Consider the following 16,546-nt stretch of genomic DNA (forward strand, 5'->3'; position numbering starts at 1 on the left):
AAAACTATTTCACTGTGAGAGTGGTGAAGCACTGGAATGGGTTACCTAGGGAAGTGGTGGAATCTCCATCCTTAGCAGTTTTCAAGGTCAGTCTTGACAAAGCTCTGGCTGGGATGATTTAGTTGGGGTTGGTCCTGCTTTGAGCAGGGGGTTGGACTAGATGACCTCCTGAGGTCTCTTCCAAACCTTATCTTCTGTGATTCTACGATCCTCCATGTGGCGTGACCTCGCACAAAAGGTGCGCACAAGGTTATGATGTGCGGAGGATACAATCTTGTTCAACATGGTGTCCTCCATGCACACTTGGGTGCCCGATAGAATCATCCCTTGGGCACACCATGTCCTGGGACATGCAATGCATGCCTTGCATACACAGACAGCATGTCATGGCTCAGATATGTCAGATTAGATATTTTTCTAAAAAAAATGCTCTAGTTCAAACAGGAATTAATTCAGAGAAGTTCTATGACCTGTGTTATGCAGGAGGTCAAATGAGATGATCAAAGGGATCCCTTCTGGATTTAGAATATGTAACTCTATGAACTAGGAGTGTTGACAAATAGTATTATTATTACAGTATCAAAATCCCACATCACATGTGCGGGACCTTTTAGGTCCATTTTCCTCTTTTACAGAATATATATTTTCACATTATACAAGTAAACTGCTTTTAATTTAAGACAGTTTGCATGTATCAGAGAAGTAGTCACTTGCATTCAAAAATCCAAGATAGTCTTTTGAGATCTTTGGATTAAATGCACTATAACAGTGCTTAAGGCTTTATAAATAGTGACTTAAACCTCATAATCCCCATATGAGATGGGAAAGCATTTTTTTTCATAAGAGGAAACTGAGACAGAGGTAAAGTGATTTGCTTAGGTAACACAGCAAGTCTGTGGCAAAAGTGGTTACTGAACCTAGGAATCTTGATCTCCATCTCCATTTTCTTCATCTAGAATTGACACCTTTTTAAATAAGTGGGCAGTTCACTTGTTTGTTACAGTCTAAAAGTATAACAAAAATACAAGTCTGTCATCTTGGATTCCTGTAATGAATTCTGACTGCAGTTACATAGTATAAACCAGTAACTGGAAAACACCACGAGCAAAACACATGCTTAATCACTAATCTTGTTATACATAAGTGATGTTCTAGGATACACCTTACCTCATCTATCTCCTTTATCCATCGATCAATACCATCAAATGACCAGCGATTTGTAATGTCATATACCAGTATCACCCCCTATGTGAAAGAATATTAACATGAATATCACTTAACATATACAAAATGCATAATAGATAGTACTACCTCACTCTATCACCATTCTATTATCTGTATCAGGATTATGGGGTTTACAATCCTGCCAGATGCTGCGTGCTCCCTGAGTGGAGTGGAATCTCACAGCATCTTCCAGAATCAGCACCTTTGTCCCGATCTAGAACTGGGAATGGAAGGGAGCATGGAGGGTGGGAAGCATTCAGCAACTTGCAGGATCAAACCCAGATTTATCAGTTTGTGGTCAATGTTAATTCAATTATAAAACCAAATTATGAACATGTTTGGGTGATGTATACATCACAAGTAACACAGACATATTGCTTCCAGTTACACTGTATAGTGTCCAAAAGCTAAGGGCCTCAAATTCTATGGAGATCCAAATACCTCACTAGCAGAAGTAATCAATGCACATTATCACTGTTTACAGCAATACTTTTAGGAGCCTACCCCATGTTTTCAACCTGCAGCTAATGAATTGATGTGTCAGAATGCAAAAACACTAAATATAATGTAGCTGCACAAACATCTGAGTCTGTGGTAATAAGTTTCAAAGTGGTAGCCATGTTAGTCTGTATCAGCAAAAACAACAAGGAGTCCTTGCTAATAAACTGGATTTATAATTTCCCCCAATTCTTGACTAAATTCCATTAACTATTTATCCTTCTAGTTACACACAATTTGAGAAAGTTTAGCATATAAAGTCCACTTGGACATTTGCTTCATAACTAAAACTCCCATTACTTCTAGCTTTTACTGCAGCCTCTATTCAGAGGTGTAATGATAAGTAGGACTGCATATGTCTGTAGAGCACATACATTCTGCTCCCTCTTTTGGTTGAGATGTAGTGGTTGCTAGAGGGCAGTATTAGGCATGTAATAATTCCTTAAGGGCTCCTCCCTTTCTTACTGTAGCTTCAGATTGTGGCATCTTGTTAGGCCTGATACTCTCCTTCTCAATGAAGACAGCAAAATTATGAGAACCAGGACACCAATATGAGCGTGAAAATTACAAAAGTACTTTATTTATACAGCACATTTATATATATATTTTCTAGCAGCCACAGGTGGATCTGGCATTTTAGAAGAAACTCCCCTTCTTCTGAAATATACAGCTCCAACCTCAAAGAACTTACAATCAAAGCCTTAATCCTGCCAGGGGAACCATGCAGGCAGAACCCTGCATCCAGATGGAGTCCCACTGATGTCAATGGGGGCTCATCTGCATGGGTCTTGCAGGATCAGGCCCAAGTTTAGATTTCATTATCCTGGCTTGTTGCATCAACACTATGGAGTGGGGAGGAAGGCCAGTGTTTACAGCAATATGATCAGGCAGTGACTCAGGTCAGGCATATAAAAATCATGATGGTTCAATAACTGTATTTTTTTAATTTATAATTATTATTTATTTGCCTTGTGGCTATTGTGGAAGGAGTGAGCCTTGGGGGATTTAAATGAGGAAAAGGTGGCAGATTAGAAGACCAGAAATGGAAGGGCATTCTATGGATGGGGCAGCACAGAGAGTGTTGTGGGGGAAGCAGATGAATGGTGCATCAAAACGGGCATTGAAGTTGGGGTAGGAGGGGCAATGTAGTGCAATAAAATATTTTGGATGGCCAGACAGACAGCTCAGAGCTATAGAGCTTTCGTGAGCTACAGCTACAGCTCACTTCATCCGCTTATGCTCAAATAAATTTGTTAGTCTCTAAAGGTGCCACAAGTACTCCTTTTCTTTTTGCAAATACAGACTAACACGGCTGCTACTCTGAAAACTAAACAGAGAGAGTCTGAGGAAAAAAACAAAGATAAGTTAAAGCAGACTAAGGACCTGATTATCTCCTATAGCATAAAATCCTACGCAATATAATGACATTCTGCTACAGCAAGTCATACCTTCCCTTTTGGGATCAGTTTCCCCTCTTTTGGCATTAGCTAATCTTCTTGTTTTGCATGCTATGCAAATTTACAGTCTTCTTATAATTTCCCCTCTTTTAAGCACATGCTTAAATCCATTCCTATTCAACAAAGCACTTAAGCATGTGGTTAACTTTAAGCACATGCTTTACTGAATAGGGATGGACTGCTGAAATACGGTCTAGAAGTACAAGTCCCTAGTGCAGTGATTCTCAAACTTTTGTACTGGTGACCCCTTTCACAGAGTAAGCCTCTAAGTGCGACCCCCCCAAATAATTAAAAACACTTTTTAATATATTTAACACCATTACAAATGCTGGTGGCAAAGCCAGGTTTGGGGTGGATGCTGACAGCTCACGACCCTCCATGTAATAACCTCGCAACCCCCTGAAGGGTACTGACCCCCAGTTTGAGAACCCCTGCCCTAATGCTTGAGCTAAAGGGAAAGTTACTTTAGCTTTGGGCAGTAACGGACTGTTGTAGTCACTGGGGCTTCCTGGGAGGAGTAAGACATAAGATTATGCATCAAGTCAGTGTATTACACTATCCTTTCCTAAGTTTAGTCTTGTTCTTCATTTATTTAATAAGAAAGTAAAAGATACTGTCCCTTTCCTGAGGTTGCTCTCATTTCTTTCCCCCCAAAAAACCACTGTGTTGTATTCAGAAATATTACAGTATCTGTGTGCTAATTTATTTATACAGTGAACTCTAAGAGCCAGTGTAATAAGGTTCACTACTCTTGTGATATATCTTTACCAGCTCTACATTTATTCATCCATCCATCCACCAGCAATTACACATTACAATGAAGACAGCTTTGAGCTTACCTGAGCACCTCTTGAATAGGAACGAAATATGGTGCAGAATCTCCCTTGTCCTGATGTATCCCTAAACAAAATAAGTTTTTATTAAGAGAAGCAGGGCAACTTCTTACGTTAAGAGTTAAATATTAGCAACTTATACACACACACACCAGCTCATACTAACTGGACAGCATCAATCTCTTCCCATCTGTTAAGCAGTAGCAGTCACCAATACACATAAGAGCTTTTCAGCGCTCTGCAGTTATTTACACACTAACTTGCTTTCTGTGTTAGTGTTCTACCCCTTGCTCTAAAACAGGGGTTCTCAATCTTCATGGCACCATGACCCTCTTCTGATATCAAAAATTACTACACAACCCTAGGACGGGGGGACTGAAGCCTGAGCCTGCCTGATCTCCACTGCCCTGGGTGGGTGGGCCAAAGCCCAACTCCATTACATCCATTCTGTGTTAGGCCATGTCTACACTATGAAAGTACTCCGATTTTACAGAAGTCGATTTTTGGGAACACATCGTATAAAGTCAAATGCATGCGTCCACACTAAGCACATTAATTCGGTGGTGTGCATCCACAGTACCGTGGCAAGCGTTGACGTTCTGAGCAGTGAACTGTGGGTGGCTATCCCACAGTTGCCGCAGTCCCCACTGCCACTGGAATTCTGGGCTGAGCTCCCAATGCCTGATGGGGCCAAAAATCTGTCGCGGGTGGTTATGAGTAAATGTCGTCAGTCAACCCTCCCTCCCTCCATGAAAGCAACAGCAGACAATCATTTCGCACCCTTTTCCCTGGATTGCCCGAGCAGACGCCATAGCACAGCAAGCATGGAGCCCGTTCAGCTCACTGCAGCAGTTATAACCATTGTAAACACCTGGCGCATTATAGTACAGTTTATGCAGAACCAGCACCTGAAAAACCACGTGAGGAGGCGACGGCAGCGTGGTGATGAGGACATGAACACAGATTTATCTAAAACCACGGTCCCCAGAAATTGGGATCATGGTGTTACTGGGGCAGGCTCATGCCGTGGAACGCCGATTCTGGGCCCGGGAAACAAGCACAGACTGGTGGGACCGCATAGTGTTGCAGTTCTGGGATGATTCCCAGGGGCTCCGAAACTTTCACATGCATAAGGGCACTTTCATGGAACTTTGTGACTTGCTTTCCCCTGCCCTGAAGCACAAGAATACCAAGATGAGAGCAGCCTTCACAGTTCACAAATGAGTGGCAATAGCTCTCTGGAAGCTTGCAAAGCCAATCAGTCAGTAATCAATTTGGAGAGGGCAAATCTACTGTGGGAGTTGCTGTGATGCAAATAGTCAACACAATCATTGAGCTGCTGCTATCAAAGGTAGTGACTCTGTGAAATGTGCAGGTCATACTAGATGGCTTTGCTGCAATGGGATTCCCTAACTGTGGTGGGGCCATAGACAGAACCCATATCCCTATCTTGGGACCGGACCACCAGGGCAGCCAGTACATAAACCACAAGGGATACTTTTCAATGCTGCTGCAAGCACTGGTGGATCACAAGGGACATTTCACCAACATCAACGTGGGATGGCCGGGAAAGGTGCATGATGCTCGCGTGTTCAGGAACTCTGGTCTGTTTAAACGGCTGCAGGAAGGGATTTACTTCCCAGACCAGAAAATAACTGTTGGGGATGTTGAAATGCCTATAATTATCCTTGGGGACCCAGCCTACCCCTTAATGCCCTGGTTCATGAAGCCGTACACAGTCACCCTGGACAGTAGCAAGGAGCTGTTCAACTATAAGCTAAGCAAGTGCAGAATGGTGGTAGAATGTGCCTTTGGACATTTAAAGGGTCGCTGGTGCAGTTTACTGACTCGCTCAGACCTCAGCAAAACCAATATTCCCATTGTTATTGCTGCTTGCTGTGTGCTCCACAATCTCTGTGAGAGTAAGGGGGAGACGTTTATGGCGGGGTGGGAGGTTGATGCAAATCGCCTGGCCACTGAATACGCACAGCCAGACAGCAGGGCATGCTGCGCATCAGAGAATCTTTGCAAACCAGTTTCATGACTGGCCAGGGTACTGTGTGACACTTCTGTTTGTTTCTCCTTGATGAAAACCCGCCCCCTTGGTTGCCTCTAAATTCCATGTAAGCCAACCACCCTCCCGCCTTCAATCATAGCTTGCTTGCAAAGGGAATAAAGTCACTGTAGTTTAAAAAACATGTATTCTTTATTAATTGATTATAAAAATAGGGAGATAACTCACAAGGTAGCCTGGGTGGGGTGTGGGAGGAGGGTAGGAGGGAAGGAAAAGGCCATTTTAAAACTTCTTGAATGACAGCCTTCTGTTTCTTGGGCTGTCCATTGGGGTGGAGTGGTTGGGTGCCCGGAACCTCTCCCCCCCGCCCCACGTTCTTGGGCGTCTGCGTGAGGAGGCTATGGAACTTGGGGAAGAGAGAGGGCGGTTAAACAGGGGTTGCAGCGGCAGTCTGTGATCCTGCTGCCATTCATGAACCTTCACCAGACGCTGGAGCATGTCCGTTTGATCCTGCAGTAGCCCCAGCATTTCCTCATGCCTCCTCTGATCTTCCTGCCGCCACCTCTCCTCATGTTCATCGGCCACTTTCCTGTACTCTGCTATTGTGTCCCTCCACACACTCTGCTGAGCTCTGTCAGTGCAGGACGACTGCATGAGCTCAGAGAACATTTCATCGCGCGTGCGTTTTTTTCGCCGCCTTATCTGAGATAGCCTTTGGGACGGAGGAGGGAGGCTTGAAACATTTGCAGCTGCTGGAGGAAAAAAAGGGAGTGAAGTATTTTAAAAAAGATACATTTTACAGAACAATGGCTATAGTCTTTCAGGGTGAACAACACTATTCACATTACATAGCACATGTGATTTTGGTACAAGGTCGCATTTTGCATCTTATATTGAGTGCCTGCAGCTTTGGTGTTAGAGATCACACACGTGGGGCCGGGCAACAGAATTCGGCTTGCAGGCAGCCATGGTAAGCCATAGTCTTTCGGCTTCTGCAACCTTCATAACAGCAGCGCCCTCCTCTCCTATACCAAGCAAAGCACGTTGAGTTGGCCATTTAGTGCTGTGGTTTTCCTGTTAACATGCGGCAGCAGAAACCAAACTAACCCCCCCCATACAATTCTCTGGGATGATCGCTTTACCCCTCCCCCCACCACGTGGTTGGTATCAGGAAAGATCCCTGCTAGTCAAATGCGAACAGCTCAGTGCCAATGCCCCCCCTCTCCCGCCCCACTGTGTGGCTAACTACGGGGAGGATTTCTTTTCAGCCCCAGGCAAACAGCCCAGTAGGAGCGGCCACCTCTGAATGTCCCCTTAATTAAATTCCCCTATTTCAACCAGGTTACCATGAACGATATCACTCTCCTGAGGATAACACAGAGAGATAAAGAACGGATGTTGCTTGAATGCCAGCAAACACTGGGACCACACGCTGTCAGGCTTTGTCATGCAATACCACGAGATTACTTGCTACTAGCATAGTGTGGTAAAGTGTCCTACCTTGGAGGACGGAATAAGGCTGCTCTACCCAGAAACCTTCTGCAAAGGCTTTTAGAGTACCTCCAGGAGAGCTTCATGGAGATGTCCCTGGAGGATTTCCGCTCCATCCCCAGACATGTTAACAGACTTTTCCAGTAGCTGTAGTGGCCATGAATGCATCCCAAGTCCTCAGGGCAACTTAATCATTCAAAAACGCTTCCTTTTATAACATGTATTATATTTTAAAAAGGTACACTCACCAGAGGTCCCTTCTCCGGCTTCGTTGGGTTGGGAGGGTATTTCAGTCAGGGTGATAAAAAGATCCTGGCTGTTGGGGAGAACGGTGTGCTGTGTGCTCTCCTCAAGCTCGTCCTCCTCCTCATCATCTTCCCCGTCCGCAAAATCCTCAGGCATAGCGGAGAGTACCCCATCATCGGAGTCCACGGACAGGGGTGGGATAGTGGTGGCGCCCCCCCCCAGAATTGCATGCAGCTCAGGGTAGAAGCAGCATGTCTGGGGCTCTGTCCTGGAGCGTCCGTTTGATTCTTTGGTTTTCTGGTACGCTTGTCTGAGCTCCTTAAGTTTCACGTGGCACTGTGTTGCGTCCCTGCTGTAGCCTCTGTCCCTCATGGTCTCGGAGATTTTTTGAAATGTTTTGACATTTCGTCTTTTGGAATGTAGTTCTGATAGCACGGATTCCTCTCCCCATACAGCAATCAGATCCAGTACCTCCCATTCGGTGCCTGCTGGAGCTCTTTTTCGATTCTGGGACTGCATGGTCACATGTGCTGATGAGCTCTGAATGGTCACCTGTGCTGATGAGCTCACCTGGCCAAACAGGAAATGAGATTCAAAAGTTCCCGGGGCTTTTCCTGTACACCTGGCGTGGCCAGTGCATCCAAGTTCGGAGTGCTGTCCAGAGCGGTCACAATGGTACACTTGGGATAGCTCCCAGAGGCCAACACCTTCGAATTGCGTCCACACCAACCCTAATTTGAAACGGCTATGTCGATTTCAGCGCTAATCCCCTCGTTGGGGAGGAGTACAGAAATCGGTTTTAAGAGCCCTTTATGTCGAAAAAAATGGCTTCGTTTTGTGGATGGGTGCAGGGTTAATTCAATGTAACCTGCTAAATCTGACAAACTCATAGTGTAGACCAGGGTACTTATATTACCTCCCTCTCCGCATTACTGTAGTGTTTGAGCACCTTAGAATCTTTTGTTTATTTATCCTCCCAACACCTCATGAGGTAGGAAAGCATTATTATCCCCACTTCACAGATGGGGAAGTGCGGCAGAGAGCAACTAAGGGTACGTCTACAGTATGAAATTATTTCAAAATTATTCTATTCGAATTTTCAGAAGCTATTTTATACATTCGGTCTTCTGTGTCCCCACTAAAGCGCGTGAATTCGGCGGATTGCGTCCACGATACCAAGGCTAGCATTGAATGTCGGAGAGGTGCACTGTGGGTAGCTATCCCACAGTTCCCGCAGTCCCTGCCACCCATTGGAATTCTGGGTTAAGCTCCCAGTGCATGATGGGGCAAAAACATTCTCATGGGTGTCGTCAGAAAGCTATGGCAGACAATCGTTTCGCGCCTTTTTGGCATGCAGATGCCATACTGCTTTCAGCAGATGGTGCACCGCTGCTCTCCTGCTACTATGAATCCACCTCTCCAACTCAACTCTGCTTGGCCACCGTGAACCGCGCAGCACAGCTTCTGCCACCAACTCTGCTCTCCTGCTATTGCCATGCTTCCGAGCTTCTCCATGTTGTCTCTCCTGGGTTCCCACCTCCCTGAAAGCCACAGAAGACAACCATTTTCAGCCTTTGTTCAGCTACCGTGAACCAAACAGCATAGCTTCCGCTGCCACTCTAATCTCCTACGTTTTGCACCCTTTTTCCAGGATTACCCGTGCAGGAACCATAGCCATGGAGCCCGATCAGATCTCCACTGCAGTTTTGACCATTGTAAATACCTCACACATTATCCCTATCTTGGCCCCGGTACACCGGGGCGGCCAGTACATGAACTGAAAGGGGTACTTTTCCACGGTGCTGCAAGCACTGGTGGATCACAAGGGACATTTCACCAACATCAACGTGGGACGGCCGGGAAAGGTACATGATGCTTGCATCTTCAGGAACTCTGGTCTGTTTGAACAGCTGCAGGAAGGAACTTACTTCCCAGACCAGAAAATAACTAACTGTTGGGGATGTTGAAATGCCTATAGTTATCCTTGGGGACCCAGCCTACCCCTTAATGCCATGGCTCATGAAGCCATACACAGGCACCCTGGACAGTAGTAAGGAGCAGTTCAACTATAGGCTGAGCAAGTGCAGAATGGTGGTAGAATGTGCATTTGGACATTTGAAAGCACGCTGGCGCAGTTTACTGACTCGGTTACAACTCAGCACAACCAATATTCCAATTGTAATTGCTGCTTGTTGTGTGCTCCACAATATCTGTGAGAGTAAGGGGGAGATGTTTATGGCAGGGTGGGAGGTTGATCCAAATCGCCTGGCCGCTGAATACGCGCAGCCAGACACCAGGGCAGTTAGAAGAGCCCAGCAGGAAGTGGTGCGCATCAGAGAAGCTTTGAAAACTAGTTTCATGACTGGGTAGGGTACGGTGTGAGAGTTGTGTTTGTTTCTCTTAAAGTTACGCACCCCCTATATATATACGAAAGGAAATAAAGTCACAATTGTTTAAAAACCATTCTTTATTATTTGTTGCACAAAACATTGAGAGAAATCAGAAGCTAGACGGGGTGGAGGAGAAGGGAAGGACAGGTCCAGAAAACCAAATCAAAATTTAGGATATGCCAGCTTTCTGCTCCTTGTGTAATCCTCTGGGGTTGACTGTGTTGGTCCCCGTAGCTTCCCCCCCCTCCATGTTCTTGGGCATCTGGGTGAGAAGGGTATGGAACTTGGAGAGGAGGGAGGGCGGTTATTCAGGGGCTGCAGCAGCAGTCTGTGGTCTTGCTGCCTTTCCCACATTAGATCCACGATACAGCGGAGCATGTCAGTTTGCTCCCCCATAAGCTTGACCATAGCATCCTGCCTGCTCTCATCGAGCACGTCCCTCCTCTCTTCGTATTCATGTAACGCTTCACGCAACTCCGCAATTGTTTGCCTCCATGCATTCAACTGGGCCCTATCAGTGCGGGAGGACTACATGAGCTCGGCAAACATGTTGTTCCGAGTTCGCTCTGGGGACGGAGTAGATAGGGGCCACATTGAAACATTTGCGCCTGCTACAGGAGGAGAAAAAGGGAGGGTAGTATTTTAAAAGATACATTTTAGAGAACAAAGGGGACACTGTTTCTCAGTGAAACAGGCAATTCATAGTACACAGCACATGTTCTTTCTGTACAAGGTCTCATTTTGCCTCTTATACTGAAGTGCCTGCCACTTTGGTGTGAGTAAGCCATCACATGCAGCCAAGCAACAGAATTCAGCTTGCAGGCAGTGGCCAGGCAACAGAATTCAGCCTGCGGGTTCTCTGGGATGATCGCTTCACACAACACCCTCCTCCCCCTGCACCACGGGGCTCCGATGAGGCTCTGAGCAGGGATGAGCCCTTTAAACTAAACGCGAACAGCCCAGGGCAGCTGGGTTTCCCCCCACCCCGCACCGCGTGGCTCCGATCAAGCTCTCACTCACCAGAAGTGTCTTCTCCAGGGTCGTGGTCCAGGAGCATGCTTTGGGAGTAGGGGGAGGCTATTGGCTCCAACGTTAAGAACAGTTCCTGGCTAGGGGGGAAAACAGATTCCCCACTTGCCGCCTTGTACTGTCCTCCTCCTCGTCCTCCTCGCTCCGTGCTACTCCCCCCTTGTAGGTGTCCACAGACAGTCGTGGGATAGTGGTGTCGTCACCTCCCATAATTGCATGCAGCTCACGGTAGAAGTGGCATGTATGGGGTTGTGACCCATAGCGCCCGTTCGCCTCCCTGGCTTTTTGGTACACTTGCCTGAGCTCCTTGATTTTTGTACGACACTTTTCTGTGTCCCTGGAGTAGCCTCTTTCCGTCACGGCCCTAGAGACTTTAGCATATGTATTTGCATTTCTTTTTTTGGAAAGTAGTTCTGCCATAACAGATTTGTCTCCCCAACATGCAATGAGATCCAGTACCTCCCGTTCAGACCATGCTGGAGCTCGTCTGCAAATCCGGTACTACGTGATCGTCTGTGCTGATGGTCACCTGTGCTGATGGTGACCAAACAGGAAATTCAAAAGTTCCTGGTGCTTTTACTGCCTACCTGGCTAGTGCATCAGAGTTCAGAGTGCTGTCCAGAGTGGTCACAAGGGAGCATTCTGGGATAGCTCCCAGAGGCCAATATTGTCGAATTGTGTCCACAGTACCTGTAACCTGGAACTGCGATCTTGATTTTAGCGCTACTCCACTTGCCGAGGTGGAGTACAGAAATCGGAGCAAAGACCTTTTAATTCGAAAAAACTGGTTTGGTCATGTGGACAGAACCAGGTTTTATTTCGAGGTAACTCGGCTAATTCCGAAATAACCACGTACTGTAGACCAGGCCAGGTTACAAAGGAAGCCTATGATGGAGCAGGGAATTGAATCCAGATTTCCCAAGTCCTAGGCTAGCGTCCTAACCACTAGACCATTCTTCATCGCTTTGCTAGGTACTTTCAGAGTGCAGAAGACATTACCTGCCTTGAAGAGTTACAGTCCACTGACTAATATTGTTTAAAAGGCACTGAGGAAGAACAATGGAACAAACGCTTACCACAGCTGTAGCTTTATTCGACGGCCATCCAGAAGTATTGTCGTCGTCTTGTAATCAATACCTGGAAAATAAATTTTGTTTAGAGTTAGAATCTTAGACCTACTGAATTAAATAGTGTCTGGATATTTATATCTTTAAAAGAAGTTAACAGGAAGGAAAAAATACTTCCATTAGTCCAATATGTATGGGTCAAACACATTCTGTGGATTTGAAGTTATGGAGACCTCTCAAAGCTTAGAAAAAAGTAGTCAGAAGTGGCTGGCACCTCAAAAACCCACCATAATGCGAGCTAGCATCAGTGCTCTGAAACACTGGGCTTGGGTACTACATCTACAAAGCATACAGTTAAGCACCTTAAAAAAAAAGTCCCTAAAATACAACAGATCTTTCAAATTCAATTTTTAAACATTCTTTACAAATATGTAACAGTCTGACCACTGAGCCAAACCATGCAGTAGCACTGGTAAATGCTCTTCTCAAGTGTCCTCTAAACGTTTGGCTTTGTTGTAGGTCAGTCATTTCCTATTTAATTCAACATGCTTATTCAAGAATTCCCCTAAATCAGTGACAAAGGTGGACACTAGCTCTGAGAACTTCATAAATATGAGTCAAGTCACATTCAGGTAAGACTAAAGATGATATATTTTATTACCTGAAGGCAAAGTACTAGGTAAGCAAAACAAAAGACTGAAAAGAAGGAAAAATGTGTTGCTGTGGAAAAAACAAACATTCAGGGAATAGGGTTTTATCACAGCTGAAATCTTCAGTTCAACTGAGATGTAGTGCATTCTCTATGAAGTTATATTACATATTTCTGATTTATAAAAGCCTACCTAGATACCATTTTGACCTGCTCTAACAGGTCAGAACCCTGGCTGTGCAAGACTATGTAGGAAAAATAAACTAAGGTATGAATTTAGCTTGTGTATACGAACAGCTGATAACAGAATCTGAACGTCTTTACAGTTAGCATTAGTCACTGTGATGTGACTTTTAGAATGAAAGGCAAAGGTTTTTGCCATGAATCAGAAACAGCATGAAACCATAACAATGAGACCAAGAGATGTCAATTGTGTGGTTGTAGAAGTCTAATGTTCTTCTGAATGAATAATGTTCTTCTACGGAATAGCTTTATCTGGCTTCAGCTTTAAGAATATACAACCTGAAATCTATTTCTATGGAGTAGAAGGAAATGAATGAGGCTGTTAGAGCAAAGGGTACAGTTCGTGTCAAGAGCCTACTATTAGTGCAAGCAACAATAAGGTAATTTGTTTCTTCAGCTTCCTATTACACAATAAGGATTACAGAAGAGCTCTACATAATTTCTACTGAACCAATCTGCATTTATTAGAAGACAAGAAAATAAATCCTTTAACTCTGCTGGGAGCAATATCTAAGTTTTGGTTTTGCTTTTTTAAAGAACAACATTTTAATTTGTTATAAGTTCTAAACTGTTATGGCTCTGGCCCAATTTGTGAAAGAATGTACTTGAACTCCAAGTCACACTTTGGAGTAATTATGCCTTATTAGTATTTACATCCACAAAACAGTAAGAGTCTGGAACAGTAATTATAATATATCTACGATGGAAAATTCAAGTGAAGCATATCATTCACAAATGTGAGCATCAGACAGGGTCATTGACAGAGAGACAAATTAAGTACTCAATTTGGGAAGGTGTTTAATGTTAAGCATGTGCTTATATACCTTACTGGGACATACAGCTGAACAATTTCTTTGAGGTAATTATTTGTGGGAAACATATCCCTTTCTTTTTGTAAATCATACTTTAACTGCTCCCAATTTCAATTAACATTTATTTGTAACTATTCACCGGGTAGCTTGGAACAACATTTTTCAACCAAAGGGTTGTTTGTGCTCAACTGTTCAACTTGAATACTGTATTTACTATTTGTGGTATGTGAGATCACCTAAGATACACTATACTGTTTCTGCTCCTTGGCTGGATGGCAAACTTTTAAATAAAAGGGAGAGGGGAAAAAAAAAAAATTAGATAACTAGTGAACACTCCTGTTTGCACACAAATGCCCTTGCTCACATGCAAACACAGGTATCCACATATAGAGTAGCCATTCCTCTCCAAACAAGAGTCACGTGAATGATTTCAAAAGCAAACAAGGCAGAACAAACATAGTCAAAACAGCATTTCAGGACTGAAAATAAAATTTGACCTGCTCTAAAATCAATTATGGTTTAATAAATATGGCACAAAAGAGATGCACTAGTCCCTTCATATAAAGCTTCATTAAAGGTGCAGTTGTCTGAGAGTATATTACTTTAGAAGAATATTTTTTATTTTTATAAAACCAAGGAAAAGCAAAGTTAAGGCTTCACTCAAACAAGTATCTTAACTCCACTCCTGTAAGAAGAAAAGGAGTACTTGTGGCACCTTAGAGACTAACAAATTTATTTATTTAGTCTCTAAGGTGCCACAAGTACTCCTTTTCTTTTTGCGAATACAGACTAACATGGCTGATACTCTGACTCCTGTAAGAGATACCTTTAGAAAAATCAGGTCATATTATTGTCTTCAACCATAACCTCATTTTATCCGTGATCATGAAGAACAGAATGCTTTATGCTTGTGCCACTTTACAGCCTTAGGAACCTTCTGAAGGAAAAATTCTCTCCCGTCCTCCACTGACAATCACCCTAGTGATTGGGTTACATTTTCAAGTCTCCCTCTATGGAATAGGGTTAAACTTTTTCCCTCTACAAAAACTGAATGTCAATGTCCAGCAGTCATTGAATGTGCTAGACCAGAGGTCCCCAAACTTTTTTTGCTGAGTCCCCCTTTGGAGATTCATGTCCCAGGCACAGCCCCCTTGGCACAGGGCAAAAGGGGGGAACCTCGATAGTGTCCAGTTCGGACCAACACACACTGGTTACCCTGAAGAAACAAGAAAAAATTCATAACCAGTCAAGTCCTTCAGCTTGTTGTGCCCCACCAGAGGGAGGACCCCACAGTTTGAAATGTTTGCTAGCTGACATTCCCTAGAGATGTTACAAATGCAAGAGTTAAACTTCTGAAGTTAGACCTTAAGCATCGAAATTTAATTGACTATCTTCTAGATCACTGCTAGGGAAATCCAATAAAGCAAGTTTTATTTCTTGCCTGATTTCTGCTACAAAATGGCAAAAAAATAGTGGGTTTTTTTTTAAATCCAGGGAACACCTGTAAATTTAGGAACTTTTAATTCAGGGACCCTTGTCAATTTCACTTCAAATTTGGTAAAAAAGCTTTACCCTGGCCCCAGATCCAATCGACCAATGGTGAGGTCACTGAGATTTTTGTGCTTTTAAAGGAGTGTAAACCCACCCCCCCCCAAACAGGCTTACAAATGGACAACCTCAGTTGCTATTTTAACTATAGTGTGACTAACATTGCTTCATAATCTAAACTAGCATTACTGCAGTCATTAACAGTGCCATAAGAAACATTTCCATGTATAGAGCTATACAAATATTTGTGGCTATTTCTGATGATATTCAATACTGGCCGCGTATACGTTTACCAGTGCAGCTACTAATATTCATGTGTAGGATGTTGCTACAAGCAAGCTTTTTTTTTTTTTTAAATAAAAGCATTATATATCTTTTGGGTCTCAGTAACAAAGTAGTTTCCTAAAAATAATAAAAGGCATATTTACAAAAAACAATGAAGTAAAGAGAAATTGATCAATAAATGAAACATAAAAATATAGAATGACACTCTGAGACACATACAGCAATGTCTGTTAAATGATATCCTCATGTAAATCTGCCAAAGTCTATTCGTCAGCAGAACTGCTTAGGTACATTAGATTACTTGACTTTCTTCAATGAACATTTTCCACACGGAGTGGATTTTTAAAAATACTCACATTTCATTCACATAACACTACTAAGAAAGTTTAATTTATCATTTTCAAAAAATACTTTTAAGTCTTGTATTTCAAACAACAGCTCCACTCCATTACTGCTGGACAACCCTACATAAACAAGTTCAGGAAACTGGTTATCATATTGATGTTCACAAACAACAGAGAAAGACTGTGTGACTGTTTTCTTTTAAAGCTCATCTGTTTTGTTCTTATAGGCAAGACAGATTTATAATTTAAAATGTACAAGAAGCCTGCTAAGTATATTGACAGGTTTCAGAGTAACAGCCGTGTTAGTCTGTATTCGCAAAAAGAAAAGGAGTACTTGTGGCACCTTAGAGACTAACCAATTTATTTGAGTATAAGCTTTCGTGAGCTACAGCTCACTTCATCGGATGCATACTGTG

The 16,546-nt window shown here is 43.5% G+C and overlaps 1 protein-coding gene across 3 annotated transcripts in view; it reads right to left on the bottom strand.

Moving 5' to 3' along the window:
* RAB40B (RAB40B, member RAS oncogene family) overlaps positions 1-16,546 on the bottom strand; it is a 65,293-nt gene that overhangs the window by 7,477 nt on the left and 41,270 nt on the right. For all 3 annotated transcript variants that reach the window (XM_074970635.1, XM_074970634.1, XM_074970636.1), the window contains 3 exons: positions 12,259-12,319; positions 4,019-4,079; positions 1,168-1,245 (listed from right to left, as the gene is read on the bottom strand). In XM_074970635.1, coding sequence (XP_074826736.1) covers positions 1,168-1,245; positions 4,019-4,079; positions 12,259-12,319 — 200 coding nt within the window. The remainder of the gene's footprint in view (positions 1-1,167; positions 1,246-4,018; positions 4,080-12,258; positions 12,320-16,546) is intronic.

The sequence above is a fragment of the Natator depressus genome, chromosome 14 (genome assembly GCF_965152275.1).
Source record: "Natator depressus isolate rNatDep1 chromosome 14, rNatDep2.hap1, whole genome shotgun sequence".
NCBI classification, from domain to species: domain Eukaryota; kingdom Metazoa; phylum Chordata; order Testudines; family Cheloniidae; genus Natator; species Natator depressus.